We start from the raw sequence: 18,973 nt of genomic DNA, 5'->3' as shown, positions 1-18,973 counted from the left end.
CGCGGCTGTGAGGCGCGGAGGGGAGAGGCGGCCGCCGCCAGCGCCGCTGCGGGGACCCGTTAGAGCGGAAGCGCAGCCGCCGCCTTCACTGTCCCGGGGCCCTAGGTTCCCGGCAGGTGGGAGGCGGTAGCCATGTCGAAGCGGGTCCGGAGCAGCGAGGTGTGCGCTGACTGCAGCGGGCCGGGTGAGTCGCACCGGCCGGGCCCGCTCCCCTCAGCTCTCCTGGCAAGGACCCCTACCCCGGGGCCGCCCCCTCGGGCCGGGCGGGTCCGGGCGGTGGAGCTCTGCACCCGGTGCCCCGGGTCGCGACAAGGAGGAGCCTGGGCGGCCGTGGGGCGGGACCCGTCCCGGGCCTGTCAGAGCTGGGCGGGCAGGGGGCCGCCGCCCTCCCGTCACTGCCGTCCCTCTCTTCTTTCTCGTCCCTTCTGTCCCAGGCCGGGCGGGGAGGCGGCGGGGTCGGGGCTGCTTTCCCAACAGGAAGGGGCTTGGGCAATCCACGAGGAGGCCAATTAGAGAAATCAACTGGGAGCGTTCTCCCAGCTGCGGCCCCCAGAGGCTGCAGGTGTCACCTCCCCCCCTCCCCACAGCCCCCCAGACCCCCGCCCCGGAGTGGGGGGAGGTCCTGTCCGGAGTGGGCGACGCTTGCCGCTTTCTTCCACTGAGACTCGCCAGAGGAGCCCCAAGGATGTGTTTTCCCCCGCTTCTCTGACATCCCGACTCCCACTCCGCCACGGACAGTCTCCCGGATGACGGGGTCTTGGCAAACGCCGACAGTCACTTGAGGAAGCAATGCTTGTCTCAAGTTTTGAGATCTGAACCGGCCGAGTTCAAACTAGATTTTGCCTCTGGGTGACCTTGGGCTGGTGACTTCATTTGGCCGACTCTTGATTTCCTCATTTTTCGAGTGAGGATGATTGAGAGTACGGTGCTCAGGGGTAGAGCAGTTTGAATGAAGATGCTTAGGATCGTCTCATCTAAGGTGGTTTTGGGGGTGGTTGTTTTTGTTTTTCCTGTTTTTTGTATTGTGTACAGAACCTTTACAGCCTCTTAAAGCTATAGTTGAATTTCTAAATTATACATTAATTACTGCTTACAAAACAAACACACCAAATCATTGACAACTATAACCATTTGGATATTCAGGCAGCTTAGGCTTATGGGAACACTGAAGGGTGGAAACCATCCCTCCCATGTTTAGTATTAACATTTAGAGTTCAGATCTATCTTAGAGGTTGGAGCCGGGTTGATAGGCCTCTGTGCTGTTTTCAGTGCTTGGATTTATCTGCTTTGAATTTGAAGTAATTCAAAAGGTGAGATGGCTTCTTTGGCACAATAGTGTCCAATAAACAATCTTAATGAAATCACTGAGCACCACTGATTTAAACTTCATCTTGTCATATGGAGGTGGAGACCAACTTTAAAAGTACTATGATAACTCAAACCTTATGTGGTTATTTCACAGCCTGTATAATGTAAGTGGGGTTACCAGTTTCCTTCGAAGATAGGGAGAACGGGTGGAGGAGTTTAAAAAGAGGTGTTTTAGAAACTGTTAGCTTGTCATACGAACTCCATCGTATTCTCTAAAAATGTTATTTGCTCCACTTCCTTATTTTCTTGCGTGTTTTCGGTTGAACTTTCTGTGATGTTTGATTCACATGAATCTAGACTCAAACTTCCTCTTGAAGTGCATGTTCTTTGCTTCTCAGTGGATGGTATGCAGGGCACAGGAAAATTGCATCTGTGTTGTCACGCTGAATTCTGTACTAAATACTGTCTTGCACTTCTGTGGTGTTTTGTGCATTTGAGAACATTTTTCTCTTCCATTGTATCTTTTTTAGTTGTTGTCTCATATGCCTAATCTACAGAGACTTGAGTCACTTCCTTCCTGTTTTGAATATAATTAGGCTACCTTGAAATGTTCAGAACTTGAGCAGCTAGGAATTTGTGCTGCCTTTTCTGCAAAGCCCTAGTGAGTGAGTTACCTTTACGGTTCAGGATCCCTTTGAGATTCTGATGAATGCTAAGACCTCCCTCCAAAATGCACGTGCACTTCGTCTTTCACACAGAACTTGTTAAGATTGCTCAGTGGGATAATAGACGCTTCTGAAGCCAATTGATTGTGTTCCTTGAACCCATGTTAAGAAGCCCTAGCGTAAAACGTTCACATAAATTGGAAGGGGTTCACTGGATTTTACTGTTGTTAACATTCTGATATTCTCTTCATGTGATTCTGATTTGTGATGTTAAAATGACTAGTAGAGAGCCTTGGAAAAAAAAGAGAGCCTTGTAGTGGAGAGGCTTGCTTAGTGTGTGTTAAGTCCTTGCTGTCTTGTCCCTAATTTAATTTCTTCCAAGAGGATTGTGAATTCTCTGAATGATACGTGAAAACCAAGGCTGATCTTCAAAATAAAGTCTTTTTGTATGTGTGTCATTCGTAGTAGTACCTTACTGCAGAAAGCAAAGTTGTTATGTATCTTTGCAGGGATCTTTCATCTTGATGTCTCCAGTCTGTTTTTTAGCATGCTTTAGTAGTACTGACATAGTTGTACTTCACTGAAGAATTTTGTTTGAGTTTTTGTTCCATGGCAAACTTTTGATTGTTGCTGTTCAGTCCCTAAATCATGTCCAAATCTTTGCAATCCCATTGACTGCAGCATGCCAGACTTCCCTGTCCTTCACTGTCTCCCAAAGTTTGCTCAAATGCATGTCCATTGAGTTGGTGATGCCATCTAACCATCTTGTCCCCTGTCCTCTGTCGCCCTCTTCTCCTCTTGCCCTCAATCTTACCCAGCATCAGGGTCTTTTCCAATGAGTTGGAATTCCAATGCTTTGCAACATGGCAAAAAAAAAAAAAAAAAAATTGAAAAAAAGATAGGTAAACTAATTACCAAGATTTGATGATAGTTAATCAAATGTTTTGGAGCTTCAGCATTGATCCTTGCTCCTCGCAGTGAATATTCAAGGATTGATTTCCCTAATCAGTCAATCCTAAAGGTAATCAACCCTGAATATTCATTGGGAGGACTGGTACTAAAGCTGAAGCTCCAAAACGTTTGATTAACTATGATCAAATCATAATAAATAGTTTACCTATTTTTTTTTTTCATCGTGCTGCATGGCGTGCGGGATCTTAGTTTCCTGACCAAGCATTGAACATGTGCACCTTGCAGTGGAAGTGCAGAGTCTTAACCACTGGATCGCCAGGGAAGTCCTGGTTTACCTTTTTTTTTTTTTTAAATGAATCTAGTTCATAGCCTATTCTGAGTTCAACTACCTGAAAACTCCCTGAGGTTTTTCAGTGTAGTAAGATAGTGTTCATGTGGAACATTCAATGTTTCGAGTATTAGCAATCAAAGACTTTCTCTAGTGGCCGTGAATTGCAGTGGGCTCTTGAAAATACTTGAATGGTACTTACAAAATAATTGGGAAAAGTTATAACAGCTCACATTACTGAGTACTTACTATATGCAAAGAGCTTCACTTACTCTTTATATCCTCACCTCTCTGAGATGTGTTGTTGTTCTATTTGATCCATGATGAGCACCCTCAAAGAAATAACTTGCCTAAGATCCTTGTGCAAGAAGTGGCAGAGTTGGGGTTCAAACCCTGGCCTGCTTGTCTCCAGAGCCAGCACTCTTAACCACCACACACTCTTGACTCCCAGTTTGTCTTTGATTGAAATCCCATAACTTTTCATTATATGGTTGGAAGGAGTTTGAATAAACTGTTAGAAATGGTAAAGATGGTGTACATGCATTTTAGAGATTTTTGTGGACATTGAAGAATTTTTAAATATAACCCTCAAGCCAAGCAGCTTGAGCGGCACCTATTGTCACCCCTTGTGTGAGTCTGATGAAATGTAGAAGGTCTGTCTGTGTTTTGAATTTCTAAATATTTAGTTTACTTTCCCAGCGTGAGTTATTCTTACTGCTTACCAAGTGTGTGTTTTTCCTTGTTTCTAAGGATGTCTAATGAGGCTTTGTCGGACTTCACAGGAAAAAAAGCATCATGCGCACATCAAAAATATTGCTCATTTGTATTTTGCATCTTTTTTTCTGTGAGGCCGATGTTTTTACAGCTTCTGTTCTTTCAGGTCCGTGGTGAGATCAGACTCAACAGTTTATTTAAGACAGCTAATGGATATCCTAGCACATTTCCTAGTGGAGGAGGCCAGGTTTCCCAGTCTGTTTTCAGAGCCACCGCGGCTGAGCTGTTTTACAGTTGTGTCACTTTCAGCTTTCTGCTAAGCCCGGAGGCATGTCGACATGCAGTGCTATTAGGGTAGCTGTCTTTTCACCATTCACTTCACATAATTCCATGTGGATTGTTGACGGACAGTTTTGTTGTCCTGCCATTTGTGGAAATGGAATCAGAATGATTCAGATGAACCCTCTCAATTTGCTTCTCTTAACATTTAATGAAAGAGCACACATCCGAGATAGTAGATCTTATTAGGGCTACAGATTGTGGCCCTGGACCAGAAAGCAGATAAGTACTCACTCAGGGCTTCAGTTCATGTTTTCCATACCTATTAACATTGTACCCCCAGCCAAGATAGGTGGTATCATCAGACAAGCTCCCCAGCTTAACGTGTTGACTAGCATACCAACCCAACAGAATTGTCTTGTTTTTCTGAAACACCAAACCTTGGTTGTCATTTGCCACCTGGCAGAATAGCTACCACCTCGTATCCTTGCCACTGATCCCACTCTTCTTTCCAGATCCTTCCTGGGCATCCGTAAATAGGGGAACTTTTATATGCGACGAGTGCTGCAGTGTCCATCGGAGTCTGGGGCGCCATATCTCTCAAGTGAGGCATCTTAAACACACACCATGGCCTCCAACATTGCTTCAGGTAAAGAATAAGAATTCTCCTCAAGAATTTAAGTTTTTAGGAATTACTGTTTTAGCAACTGAAATTACACTTCTTAAACCTTACAAAAATGTTTGACTCCTAATTGAGTAGAGGTGCCATGCTTATCAGTGCTATATATAAGTATTGAATTCATTATTTAAGATTATTTTCCTCCTAGTGAAAATCTGGAAAAGCTTGACTATAGGTAGACAGATAGTCATTAAAATTTCTTCCTAATGTTTTACTGCCGACTTTCTAGAATATCGCCAGAAATTGTTTTTAAACAGTCTTTCTTTCCACTTACCACGATGAATGTTTCTGAAAGCAACTGCCTTAGAAATTTTTCATGAAGTTTCTTGCTTTGATAGGAGTCCTCTGAAGTTTCTGATACATCTGGTTTAAGTTCTCTTAAAGTTCTTGTAACCTGTTAGAGACAATCAAGTTCTGTTTTGATTGAATGCCTAACACCCTGCCAAGTATTCAGTGGGCTCTTTGTCTTATTTGGGGGTCTGTTGTCATGTCACCGGGTACTTCTGTTTTGGGGTCCACATTCTTTGAGTTCTCTTGGAACTCAGACGTAGGCATGTGTCTCGCCTTCATTTGTCTTGAGCACATATTTTACTAAATCTGTGGCAGCTGCACAGCCTGTCCCGAAAGAGTGAGTTTAGATCTCTGATATGACAGTATCTGCACTGTTGTAAAACTCAGACGAGGCTTTGTCAGGAGGCATGCTCTGAAATGAAATTGGGAGATATGGTTTATTATTAGTAATAACTTCTGCTCAGAAGTTTCTAGCAGCTCATTCCCATGTGAAAATGGGTATTTACTGCTGTCAGATTATACAGAGTACAGATATTATGTCATATCCTATATTGTATTATAGGATATGAATAAAGTCCAGAGATGAGTGGTTTAAAATGCCAGACTTGACCCTAGAACAGCAGTTCCCAGAGTGTGACACATGGACCACTGGTGGTACTTGAGATAGATGTGCATGTTCAGTTGTTCAGTCGGGTCCAACTCTTTGCAGACCTGCCAGGCTCCTCTGTCCTTGGGCTTTTTTCCCAGCAAGAGTACTGGAGTAGGTTGCCATTTCCTTTTTCAGGGGATTTTCCTGAACCCGCATCTCCTGTGTTGGCAGGTAGATTCTTTACCACTGATCAAAGATAGATGTAGGTAATACTCAAATATTTATTTCAATGGTTGCATTAAAACTATAACTAGCACATCAAATTATAATTGCTAGTGAAAGTTTTAGAAAGTAAGTGGATTTAAAGAAAAAGATTAAGAATCTTGAAAAACAGTATTTGGATGCTCAGGCTTGGGCAGTGCTGTCCTAAAGTGTCAAAGTGCTCTTTCTTCATCATGTATTAGAAAATGTAATCAAACCCATTGAAGTATTTAGCTGTCCTCCTGGTCAAACCTGAATCCTGCATGTAGGTTCTTCTTTCTCATTCTAAAACAGAAAATAATGAAGTGTGTGATCTCCTAGTCATGTTGGTGTTTGTAGTGGAATCAGTTCAGTTATTTATTTCCACGGGATGTTTGTAGAAAGAAATTAAAATGTGATTTTATACTGCTTGGTTTTAGATGGTTGAAACCTTGTATAATAATGGTGCTAATTCTATATGGGAGCATTCGTTACTGGACCCCACCTCTATTATGAGTGGAAGACGCAAAGCTAATCCACAGGATAAAGTACAGTGAGTGGAATGTTTATAAATACTCTTATTTCTTCTTAACCCCTGGGGCCCACTGAAAGGAGCGCAGCTGTTTTGGACCAGCCTTCACAGGGGCAGCACAGGAGGTGGTCACCCAGTTGTGCATTGAACTCTTTGCCGTTAGGAATGCAGAACGAAGCCAGGCTTGGGACCGTCTCCTCCGCATGGCTCTCCAGCACAAGTCTGGTTTCTCCAGTTTAAGACTAAGGCTTGGTGGCTATCGATGTCACTGGGTTTGAGCTTAGGTGCTCAACCAACAGGCAGTCAGACCAGACATCTGGATTCTTACAAGATGGGACAAAGAGCTGCTTCCTCCCAAGGTTGCTAAGTCACTTCAGAAAATGACACAGAGAAGAAAGATACTATTAAAAAGCAGGTATTCTGCATTCCTGGCCGTTATAATGACTAATGTACGTTTTCAGACTTCAGGTCTTAACATACTGCCAAAGCTTACTTCAGTATTGTTCCTTTTATTCTTGAGTGGGGGATGTGGTTCCTTCCTCTTCTCTTTACAGTCTGAAGAATGGGAAATGTATCTGAACTGCAAGTGAACTGTTTTCTTTTTTTGTTCTCAAACCAGTCCTAATAAAGCAGAATTCATCAGAGCCAAGTATCAGATGTTAGCATTTGTCCACCGCTTGCCCTGCCGGGATGATGACAGTGTGACTGCCAAAGATCTCAGTAAGGTGGGTCACACCTTTTAGAATCCTGAAATTACTGGATGAAACAGCACATTGTCCTGTTTGGGGAAAAAAAAGACACTTAGAAAGAAAAGAAAAACAACTCCTTTCTGTACACGAAATAATTAGTAACAGCTTTTTTTGCAGTTGGTTTCTTCTCTCATCTTAATTCAAATGGCAACCATTCATATTAGTGGAGGTATACTAGTGGGACAAAGGAAAAAATAAATATCCAGGAAACTATTTTTGTTTTCTAGGTCTGGTTCTAGAGTCATATTTCTGTAAGTTTTTGTTTGCGGAGCTTTGAAATAGGAGCCATGTCAGAGTTTGTTTCTAGGAGGGACTACAAGGTCTGTGGGATTTCTGCCGGTTTCTAGGTTGCATGCTGAGTGAGATCTTCAGGAGTAGGGCGTCACTCAGAGCCATAGTCCATGGGATGGCTTATTAAACGCACAAGATGAGTCGCTGACTTTCTTCATGTGGGCCTTTGCATGTTTTTGAGAGATGCCACAAAAACGTGTATCTTTATTTTCAAAGTGCTGCCTTTGGCAGATGCTCATACAGAGCAGAAGCACTCACAGTTCAGAATTTTAAACTTTGCCTGAAGGTGGATGTGATTGTTACTTCCATTCATTGTGGTTTTAAACCACAATTTCAAAAAATAAAATTAATTAGGAAAACAAGACCTGGATGCAGATGTTAGAGTAGCTTTCTTCAATCCTATGGTAAGATGATTGCATTTTGGACAATTCTAGGGTTGAAGGAAGAGTTGAAGGAAGGCAGCTTATCCTCTGAATGTATAAGGGCTTTTCTGCAGTGCTACAGAATTTGATATGCCACAGGCCTGTTTCCACCCCAAAAGACTTCATTAAATCATTGTACACAAGGCCAAGACTAATGTTGTGGAGAGGGTGTGATACAAGGCAGAATCCTGTGATTTACACAGGCTAGGATCTGAAGCTTTAAAGCCCTAGGTTCAATATTAACAGCTAATAACAACAGCAGTAAGAATAGCAGCTGTTTTCTTTGGTCATTTCCTGTGTACCAGGCTCTATGGTCTGTTGTATCATCAATCCCTTATAGTTGCCCGTGAAGAGGTGGCATTTTCATCACCATTTTAGAGATAAGGAAACAGGTTCAGATTGCTTTAAACACTTTCTCAAGTTCACACAGCTTGAGGGGTATGTGGTTGGAGATTCAGGTCTGTAAGACTTCAGAGCCATGCTCAACCCCTCCTCACTCTCCCTCTCACTCAGAGACTGGTCGCGCCGCTTAGACAGATCACGCCTTTGGGCACACCAGCCTTCCCAGCCCTAGTTCCCTTATTAGTAACATGGGCCTGACTCTGCCTTAGAGCCCAGGGGTAGCTGTGACCAGCACGGGAGAGACAGCTTCATCCACCTTGCTAAGCAAGATAAAGAGGATGTAGTGCTGTGATGATGTAGATTGCCGTGGTCTGCCAGCTGCTTTGCTCCCTCATTCTTCACACTTTTAACAAACGTTCTTTTCTTGTTTGTGTATTTTTCAGCAACTCCATTCAAGCGTGAGAACAGGGAATCTCGAAACCTGTTTGAGGCTGTTATCTTTAGGAGCACAAGCCAACTTTTTTCACCCTGTAAGAAAGCACAAATTGGTTCAGATATTAAGTTGAAACTAAATGGGTTGCATTTGCTTAGCCTTCCGGTTATTTAATTCGTTTCTTTTTGTGTACTTTGTATTAATGATTCTTAGGAGAAAGGAAACACCCCCCTCCACGTGGCCTCCAAAGCAGGGCAGATTCTACAGGCAGAATTGTTGGCAGTATACGGAGCAGACCCAGGCACCCAGGACTCCAATGGGAAAACTCCTGTCGACTATGCCAGGTGAGAGACTCGACCCTGTCACCTCTCTCTGTTTGGAATTATTTACCTTGTGTATGATTCTTTGTTAAAAGTGGCTGAAATGTGCATGGGTAGCATTTAGCTCCTTCAAAGATTGGAATTCTATTATTTTGCAGATGAAGATATTTCAAGTGCATATGATCTTAGAGCCAGTCAGAGTCAGGGAATGTAGAACCATTAACCATTGTGCTTTAGCTTCTAATCTTTCATTTTTTTTTTATCCTTTGTAACAGAGTGGTATTTGAGCCATAGTTAGAATCCACATCAAGTATAAAGAGTTGCAGAACCCACTCCTCAGTTGTTTTTTTTTTTTTTTAATACTTCTAGTCATTGCTTGAACTTAGAAACAAATCTGTATGGATATGCATGTGTGCTCAGTCGTGTCTGACTCTTTGCAACCCAGCGGACTGCAGCCCACCAGTCTCCTCTCTCCATGGAATTTTCCAGGCAAAAATACTGGAGTAGATTGCCATTTCCTACTCCAGGGGATCTTCCTGACCCAGGAACTGAACTTACATCTCCTTCATTGGCAGGCGGATTCTTTACCACTCGCGCCACCTGGGAAGCCCCTATATAGACAGATATGTGGTTCAACAAGTATAGTAAAATGTCAATTGCAGAATTTAGGTAGTGGACATCTCGGGGCTTCCTATAAAATTCTTTAAATGTTTCTGCATTTGAAAATTTTGGCTGTGAAGTAGTGGAAAATAAAAAAGTAAATCCATAGGTTAGTCTTCAATATCATTTAAATGACAGAAGATGGATCATCTTTCCTTCTTTTTCCAAATTAACTTAATTAACTGCAAAGAACAATGCACAGGGTAAAATGACAGTTGACAACTTGAAAATGACAAGTGAAATGACAAAACTCTGCTCCCAGAGAGACTTTTACGGAGGAGGGGATTCATAAATGCATGTAAGAGTTAAATGTGGCAAGATAATGTAGAACTCATTACCATAATGGATACGTACATAGTATTTCTTCACTGTGGCCCAGATCATTAAGTAATGTCTTTAGTTGGTCTTTGAAGAATGGATTGTATTTGGGTGTGTGAAGAGGAGCTAAGGTATTTCAGATGAGAAGGATGTGGGTCAAGTTCTGGAGGGAGGGGTGGACAGGGCACAAACGGCAGAGCAGGGGTCCTGACTGGATAGAGCAGAGTGTCTGGGACTAAGAGGTCAGGTGTTGAGGAATGCAGTATTTCATCAGGTCTAACATTCCATCATTCATATGTGTGCGTGCTAAGTCACTTCAGTCATGTCTGACTCTCTGCGACGCCATGGACTATAGCCTGCCAGGCTCCTCTGTCCATGGGATTCTCCAGGCAAGAATACTGGAGAGGGTTGCCATGCCCTTCTCCAGGGGATCTTCCCAGGGATTGAACCTGCGTCTCTTATGTCTCCTGCATTGGCAGGCGGGTTCTTAACCCTTGGACCACCAGGGGCATCCCCTGTCTTATAAGTTAATAAGAGAAGGGGGGTAGTTGAGACTATGAAAGCAGCTTTATAAAAGTGGGAATCAGAGTCGACCTTGACAGTTTACCTCACACAAAAAGCTTGATTATTCTGAAAAGTCACGTTTGATAAACTCCTCAGGTATCTCAGGGGATGTCTCTGTACTTTTCTCTTCTAGCACCCATGGCCAGTGAGTAGTATAAATGGCACTTTGTTTTCTCTTGTAGGCAAGGAGGGCACCATGAGCTGGCGGAGCGCCTTGTAGAAATACAGTACGAGCTGACTGACAGACTAGCCTTCTATCTGTGTGGCAGGAAACCAGGTGAGTGAAAGGAGAGCAGCCTCTCGACACCTGCAGCTGGGCAGTCCCTGGAAGAGAAAGTCAGGGCACTGCTGTTTATGGTCTGTACTCTAACGTTTCCTTGAGAAAACTGCAAATGAGGATTTCTGTGTGAAATGATGACTGCGGCATTTTTTGCTATATGTGAAATACATAACGTCAATCACAGCTTGAAATTTTAGTTTTTAAAATGATTGCTCTACTGTGGCCGTTTCAGGAATCAGAGAGCATCGCTGAACCCAGCCTGAATGCAGCACCACAGTTCTTGTGGTTAATGGGAGTCAGCATGGAAGAGCAAAGCCTTTAACCTCTATAGTTGTTTGCAGAATTCTGCTAGCTAAGGAATGGGGAAAAGGGAAAAAGTGAACTTTACCATTAACCTGCTTTGTTCATGAGGTAGAGCTGGGATAAGCAAAGCTTGGTCCGTGGGCCAGACAAGCCTATTACGTTGCTTTTTAAAAATAAAGTTTTATTGCAAGATAGCCATGCCCACTCGTTTATGTATTGTCTGTGACCGCTTTCACACTACAGCAGCAGAACTGAGTAGGTTGAGTAGTTGCAACAGAGACCATATGGCCACAAAGCCTAAAATATTTACAGTCTGGCCCTTCGCAGAATAAGCTATCATATCCACATATGTGTATAATCACATAACCAGTGGTTCTCCACCCTGGTTGTACAACAGAGTTAAGGGCCCCTGGTGTGATTCCAGTTCCCAGTTTGATGGAGTAAGCACACTTCACCCTGTCTCTCCTTCTGAACACAATAGAAACCCTGAACCAAAAATGCATGGAGTAGCTATCTAAGGACTCCGGCAGGCAGGTTAGGGAACTCACAGTGACGTCAAGCTGGTGGTGAGTGTCCCCTTTATTTTACTTCTGATATGGCCTCCACGACAGCCCAAAACCTGGAACTGCACAGCAGGTGCAAAGAAGCCTTCTCTGTGGGGTCTGAGGAGCAGGAAATGGGACTCTGACAGGACTGAGAATCGGGGTGTTCCCACAGGATTTTTCTCTTTTCCTTTCCCCATCAGTAATCCTGTGGCTTCAATCGTGGCAAGCACAGGTACCTAAATCTCTGACTAAGAGCCTGAGGGGAACCCTGACGGCTTTTGTTTTATCTTTAGTCTCTCTCACTGCCTTGGCCCAGGAGGCAGAACCTGCCTGGTCAGGTGCCTGCTAAAACAAAATATTAACATTCACCACAGAATTCAAGGAAGACTCACAAGAGTCTCCACAACATACTATGCAAAATATCTGGGATACCATCCATAATTACTTGACATGTGAAGAAACAGGAAAATCTCAAAGACTTGCATGGGAAAAAGTAGTTATTAACAGATGCCAACTCTCAGTGACTCCGAGGTTGGAATTATCAGATAAAGATTTTAAAGTAGATAGTAGTATCATGCTCTGAGAAGTAAGTGTGAACATTCTTGAAGCAAACTGAATAAAGTCTCAGCAGAGAAACAGAAGATATAAAAAAGAACAGAAATGTTAGAACTAGAAAATACAATAACTAAAATTTTAAAACCCATTGGATGGGTTTAATTAGGATGGAGATGACAAAAAAGTCAGTGAATTGAAAATAGATCACTAGAAGTAATCCAGTTTGAGCAACAGACAGAACAAAGAGTGGGAGGAAAAGGAGGCTTAGCAGAGCTTTGGGGACCTATGGGACAAAACCAGAACATTTGTATCATCAGACTGTCAGAAAGAGATGAGAAAGAATGTGGTGCAGAAAAAATATTTGAAGAAATATTGGGTAGAAACTCTAAATTTGGCAAAAGATGTAAAATCACAATTTGAGAAGCTCAGAGAACTCCAAACAGGATGAACACTAATCATCACTCAGACACATCAAAATCAAACTGCTAAAATATGAAGAAAGAAAATGCCTTGAAAGCAGCCAAGGAAAAAAAATGACACTATATAAAAGAACAATTATGTGTATGACTGTGGATTTCTCGTCAGAAACCATGGAGATAAAAAGGAAGTAGAACAATATTTTATTTATTATTTTTTTTTTCTTTTTTATTTTTCTTTCAAAATATGGACTGCTTCACGAATTTGCGTGTCATCCTTGCTCAGGGGCCATGCTAATCTTCTCTGTATCGCTCCAACCCTAGTATATGTGCTGCCGAAGCGAGCACAGAACAGTATTTTTTAAATGTTGAAAGAAAAGAACTCTATTTCCCTGAAAACAACCTTCAGGAATGGGAAAAAAAAAAAAAAGGCATTTTAAGATGAAAAAAAATAAGAGAATTAGTTGCTCTAACAGAAATACTAAAGTAAGTTCTTTGGGTGGAAGGGAGTTGATAAACCAGAGCAAATCTCAGAACTTCAGGAATGAAAGAACAACAGAAATGATAAGTATTGGATAAATACAATAGTCTGTTTTCTTCTTAAGTTTTTTAAAGGTATGTATGACAGTTTAAATCAAAAGTTATAGTATTGTATGGTGTGGTTTTCAGCATGTGTCAGTAATATATTTGACAGTTACAACATGAAAGGGGAGAAGGTAAAAGAAATATGAAGGTAAGTTTTTGCACTTTTCTTGAAATGGTAAAATATTATTTATAGTAGATTGTAAAAAGTTATGCATATTATAATCCCTAGCATTGAGAAAAGACTATACGATCATATGTGGTCAGAAACTCTAGAGATAAATTAATATGGAATGTTAAAAAATTATCCAAATAATCAAAAGATGTTTTGATTCAAAATATTCAAAAAAAGAGAGCAAAGAGGAGAGAGAGGAACAAAAACTGTGTAGTGAGAGGAGCAAAACATAAATTCAGAAAATAAAGGTATTCCTTTACAGATCTTATTAGTATTTATACAGATGAAACTCTGGCTTGGTTTCTGTTTCAGATCACAAAAATGGACAGCACTTTATAATACCTCAAATGGCAGACAGGTAAGGCCATTGAAATACCAATCAATTATATCTGTCGCTAGTATTTTCCTTGGTTGTTTAGTGTATAAATATGTTATATTTTGTGTTTAACAAAGCCCATACATTTCTCTCTTTTATGCCTATGCACTTTGGAAATAAGACGGCTGTAAGTAAACCACCATATAAAATTTTAAGTTTGGAAGGGCGCAAGGAACACATTTGCTAATAAGAAAATCGGAGTCTGTGATGCTGTCATAGTTTTAGCCAGCTGTGACAGTATATTGTGCCTCTGGATATATCACAGAATATTTCTGTGTCATAAGAGAATATATCCTTTGTCTATGATAGGGATCAACAAATTTTGTGGTTGTTGTTGTTAAAGGCTAGATAGTAAATACTTCAGGCTTTTTGGGCCACACACCCTCTGCCACAGCTACTCTGCCAGTTGTAAATGAAAGCATCCGTGGACCCTGTAAATGAAAGGCATGTCTGTTCCACTGAAATTTTATTTCTGGATACTAAAATTGGAATTTCATATAATTTCCACATATTACCAAGTATCATTTGTTGTGTTTTTTTCCCCCAACCACCTAAAAATGTAAAACCCATACTTAGCTCATGGGCTGAACAGAAAGGGGGATTATAATCTGTTGACCTCTGGTCTATAAGGTCAGATGAGATCATGGCTGTAGAAATGAACTTTAAACCCTTATATAGCTGATAACCTTTGCACAGATCCTGTCAAGAGTTTGTGAAAAGATTAATTGCTATTCCATATGTAATTTTGCCACTCTGGTTTTTAACATTCTGCCCCTTTTGTATTTTTCTTCTATTGTACTTTTTAAAAAAATACTTTAAAGATTATGATTTCTCACATACACACTCTGGGGACTAGCATGGCAATAGTTTTTGCCTTTTGGTTAGTAGGTGGTTATTTTTCTCTTTACCATGAGAAATGTTTGCATGATTGTGGTATTTCTAGGAGATAGTCTTACCAAGTTCTGTTCAGTTTCCTCACTGACTATTGGGCTAAAGAATTTTAACCTCTGACCTTGTCCATGAGCTGTAATGAATATCTTGATCCCTTGGCTACCTTAACCTTTTACAGAGCTCATGAAAATGGTTTTATTTGTTTGCTTATCAGTGTTGTACGTTTTCTTAGCAGCCTGGATATTTCTGAATTGGCAAAAGCTGCTAAGAAGAAACTTCAGTCTGTGAGTATCTCTATTTACTAGTGAACTCTCCTATGGAAAACCATGTGTCCTGCTAATACCTGTTCTCAGCCTGTTACCTAGTACATCAGACTACTGTTTCATGCTCTCAGACATTAAATCAGAAGCAGACCATCGAGTCTGCAGTAAAGAATGGAAGTACTAAGTTTAGTACATCCAGTTCACTGGCTCTGCTTCAAATACTGCCATCTTTCTCTGTCATTTTAAAAGTGAGGACTGTGCCTTTGACTTTAGAAAGTTATTTCTGCCTGTAAGAGCTCCCTGGTTTCTCTCAATGTAAACTGGTAATTGGGGCTTACTAGTCCCACTCCTTGGGATGACTTCCTGTAGCATCGTAGGATGCTAAAGACTGATAAAAAGCTCACTGCCATTTGGGATCCAGCTCCCACTCATGTTGGGCATGTTCTACACCATTCATCAGAGCTTTGTAAAATGTGGGCTTTTAATCAGTTCTGCCTCGGCTATGTGCTCAGAGTTTACCCAGTTCTTCAGGTCACAAGCTCGTGTTAGTCTGCATGTTTCTTTCCAGCCTGTCCATTTCAGCTTAAATCAGGGCCCTGAGAAATCTACTCCTCTGGTAACACAATCTCTATGTTAAGTCCCCACAAATGAAGCCTCACCTGGAGCTTCCTCAGCATTCTAATGACCTGATTCACCCACCTTAGCTGTTCTCTGTGCCCTCAAGAACAGAACCAAGATCCTTCTTGTTATAACCTTGAAGGGCATCATCCTGCTCTCACTCTTCAGTTCTGGCCCCTCTTCCCATCTGGTTCCCACTGTGTGTGGGTGTGGGTGTGTGCATTTAAATATTTCTTCAAGGGTTAGCACCCTCTCAGGCCACCTTCAGGTCTTCTTTCAGGAACCCTCTTTTCCCAGCTGTTCTCCCTTTCATCATTCAAGTGGCTGAAGTCTGACCACCCTCGCAATATAGGTAGGAGTTTTCCCAAAGCTCAGCTCTGAACTCGCAGCTCTCCTAATTCATGTCTTACTCTTCATCCCCCTTTTTATAGAAGACTTTTTTTTTTTAATAGAAGACTCTTTACTAGAACTTTGTATAGTACTAAGTACTACATAATACATAAAATGAATTTCTCATTAGTAGCATTTACCTGTAATATGCAATAAATGTATTTTATGCAATTTGTTTGCTGTATCTGCAGTTCTGTGTGTATGTGTTTTTACTGCCTTTCTTAAACTAAGGAGGTCCTATAGTTAAGATGATAAGCTTTGGAGTCAGCACTGAATATTCTGTGTTTCCTTTTAATTACTTACAGTATGTCAGCTGATTTTTATTTTAAATAATACAGACATTAAAGAGAAAACGCCAGCTCCCCTTGACTATGCTATTTTGCATTTGCTTGGCTGAAATCTGGGGTTAGGTCTGTAATATCTCTAGCTGTTAAAGGCACTAGATAAATATCTGGGAGAAAGTCGAGTGTAGCTCTCCAGACCCTGGGCTCTGGGTCAGACTGGTCAGGTGCAGACCTCGGCTCAGACGAGCTCTGCACCGCTCTGCGCCTCGGTGTCCTGTCCTAGAACGTGAGACGGTGGTCCAGCAGAGCTGCAGGTCAGAGCTGCTCAGCGAGGGTCAGCTGCCCACCCGCCGTGGTCTCCTCCTCGTGTCAGTGCCAGTTCAGTGTTCATCCTGCAGTGTCTCCCTTTCTACCTCCCTGATGAACAGCTGGGAGAAATATAAGATGACTAATGTATTCCTTGAATTTGTAAATTTTAACATTTTGAGAGAGACTCGCATCTCCAGTCTCTCACTCCTTGGCTCTGTGACTTGAGGCACGCTAACTTCTGTGCCTGGGTATCCTTCTCTGTAAGTGGTATAACAGTAGTTCCTGTCTTCAGAGAGCTGTAGTATTTACTATGATGATGATATGAGCAAGGTACCTCCAGTGTAAGCCCTCAGCAGTATTGGTGTGGCAGTGATTGTTAGTAGTAATAACATTAGCTTGTTAGCCCCTTGGAGGAAGCACACTCAGTATTTATGATGCAAGTTCAGTTTCCCAATCCTTCACCTTATCCAGCAAAAGCCTCTCAGAGCTGATTTTTAATTATAAATGTAGTCTAACCACAGTAGAGAAAATCTGGAAAATAGAGAAAGGGAATTATCTTCATTTACTATATTTTTTTCTTCTTTCATTACTATATTCTTAATAAGTTCAGGCTTAGTATTTTGGTATATTTTTCTGATTCTTGTTTCAGATTCGTGTCTTTTTTAACTGGAGCACAGTTACAGAATTGTTTACTCTGCCTTTGTCATCTAACAATGTACTTGTAACCATTTAACAAGTGCCAGTGAGGTGTGCACAGCCAGGTTTACACTGTGCAGGAAGTACCTCCTGGTCAGTGAGTGAATAGATACTTAGAGCCCCGTCTTGTGCTGGGGCCTGTATGGGGATGAAAGGAATAGTAGAGAATGGAACAAGTTCAGCATCTGCCCTCACAGAGCAGGGCAGCAGTCACCCACTGGGCAGCAGGGTTTCATGAGGGAGGAAGTGCAGGGAGAGCTGGGGCCAGCCTGGCAGGGGCTTAGTCTCCATTGGTTCGAGGAAGACCTGGCTGCTGCCAGGCGGGTGCCCCGGGCTGTGGGGACTGTTTTGCTGGGACACTGCACGGTGTACTTATTAGACAGGCTGTCCTTGGCAGGGGACAATCAGGTAGTTTTTTGGGGGTTTGGAGGACCCCTACCTACAGAGGAAGACAGCAGAGAGACTTAACGCAGAGGTCTGTGGTATTTTCCTGCAGGGTTTTACCCTCTTGAGATGGCATGTTTTGACTTCTTTATCTTACCAAGGGTTTAAGATCCCTTACAATGGGGGCGGGGGGTGCTGGCAAACATTCTCCAGAAAGAGCAGAAGAGACTTTAAGGTGATGTCATGCGAAGAGTGGAGAATGTACCTTGTCTTTGAGATTCGCACTTTAGCTGCCTTGTGCCTCTCTTATCTGCATGTCTGGAGGGAGGCTGCAGCGGGTGGCAGGTGCTTTTAGAGGATCTGTACCATTTTGGAAATGCTATTGTCTGTTTAACAGTGGGTATTTGCTAAGTAAGCACTGACCTTGGATAAGACGTTGGAGGTAGAAGGGTGAATAAGTCACAGTCCTCACTCATTCTCCTAGCGTTAATCCTTGTCCCTTGTGTCCCTGATATGTTTTTGCTTTCAGCTAAGTAATCATTTGTTTGAAGAACTTGCCATGGATGTGTACGATGAAGTTGACAGGCGAGAGACTGATGCAGGTGACTTAACATGTGGCTCTATCTACTAAGCTTCTGTTACCGTAGGCAGCAGCAAGCTGCCAGCCTCAGTGTTTCTCCTTGCCCAACTCCTGCTGTCCTGATAACACGTGTGTCGACTCTGACTCTTGTGTGTGTTGGCTTCGGAGTGCGCTACCCCAAGTCTCCCTAGTAACACGGGAGCCGCGGCTCTCAGAGGAGCAGTAGCACCCGTGGTGATGAGATTCTATCTCTGGCTCTTTCCTCCGGCTAGTCTGGCTTGCCACGCAGAACCACAGCACCCTGGTGACTGAGACAACTGTCGTCCCCTTCCTTCCGGTCAATCCCGAGTACTCATCGACACGGAACCAGGCAAGTGGCCAAGTCCAAAAACACACTAGTAGTGATCTTTGGGGAATGACTGATATTGTGGTATTTTATTTTCCCAGGACAGGTATTTAAAATGTTTTTGACTGATTAAAATGGTAATGTCCTTTACATACCCACACACACATCACAAATTGATAAGAAAAGCAACAGAAGTTAATAAGTGACTGAGAAAGAACGTAAGACAGTTCACAGAAGAATTACAAATGACTTTCAAATGCCTTTTAAAGAAATACTTCACCTTGTTAGTAATCAAAGAAAGCAACCTGAAGGCATTCATGAGCGTTTCATCCATCAAACTAATA

The 18,973-nt window shown here is 42.3% G+C and overlaps 1 protein-coding gene and 1 non-coding gene across 14 annotated transcripts in view; one reads left to right on the top strand and one right to left on the bottom strand.

Moving 5' to 3' along the window:
• The window catches only part of GIT2 (GIT ArfGAP 2), a 41,581-nt gene continuing 22,608 nt past the window's right edge, over positions 1-18,973 (top strand). For 11 of the 13 annotated variants that reach the window (XR_009692813.1, XR_009692812.1, XR_009692810.1 and 8 more), the window contains exons 1-11: positions 1-184; positions 4,722-4,855; positions 6,446-6,558; positions 7,157-7,262; positions 8,785-8,871; positions 8,988-9,118; positions 10,819-10,913; positions 13,805-13,850; positions 14,992-15,043; positions 18,233-18,305; positions 18,556-18,653. Coding sequence is in view for 9 of the 13 variants with exons in the window: in XM_061141730.1 (XP_060997713.1) it covers positions 133-184; positions 4,722-4,855; positions 6,446-6,558; positions 7,157-7,262; positions 8,785-8,871; positions 8,988-9,118; positions 10,819-10,913; positions 13,805-13,850; positions 14,992-15,043; positions 18,233-18,305; positions 18,556-18,653 (987 nt within the window). In the remaining 4 variants the exon portion in view is untranslated. The remainder of the gene's footprint in view (positions 185-4,721; positions 4,856-6,445; positions 6,559-7,156; positions 7,263-8,784; positions 8,872-8,987; positions 9,119-10,818; positions 10,914-13,804; positions 13,851-14,991; positions 15,044-18,232; positions 18,306-18,555; positions 18,654-18,973) is intronic. The other 2 variants (XM_061141729.1, XM_061141724.1) reach the window with 1 other exon arrangement.
• On the bottom strand, positions 12,977-13,083 carry LOC133058079 (U6 spliceosomal RNA). Its single transcript, XR_009693203.1, has one exon. It is a non-coding gene; the product is annotated as a U6 spliceosomal RNA (small nuclear RNA).

The sequence above is a fragment of the Dama dama genome, chromosome 5, assembly GCF_033118175.1.
Source record: "Dama dama isolate Ldn47 chromosome 5, ASM3311817v1, whole genome shotgun sequence".
NCBI classification, from domain to species: Eukaryota; Metazoa; Chordata; class Mammalia; order Artiodactyla; family Cervidae; genus Dama; species Dama dama.
The sequence above is the reverse complement of the archived record's forward strand: the minus strand, read 5'-3'. Positions and strand labels throughout refer to the sequence as shown.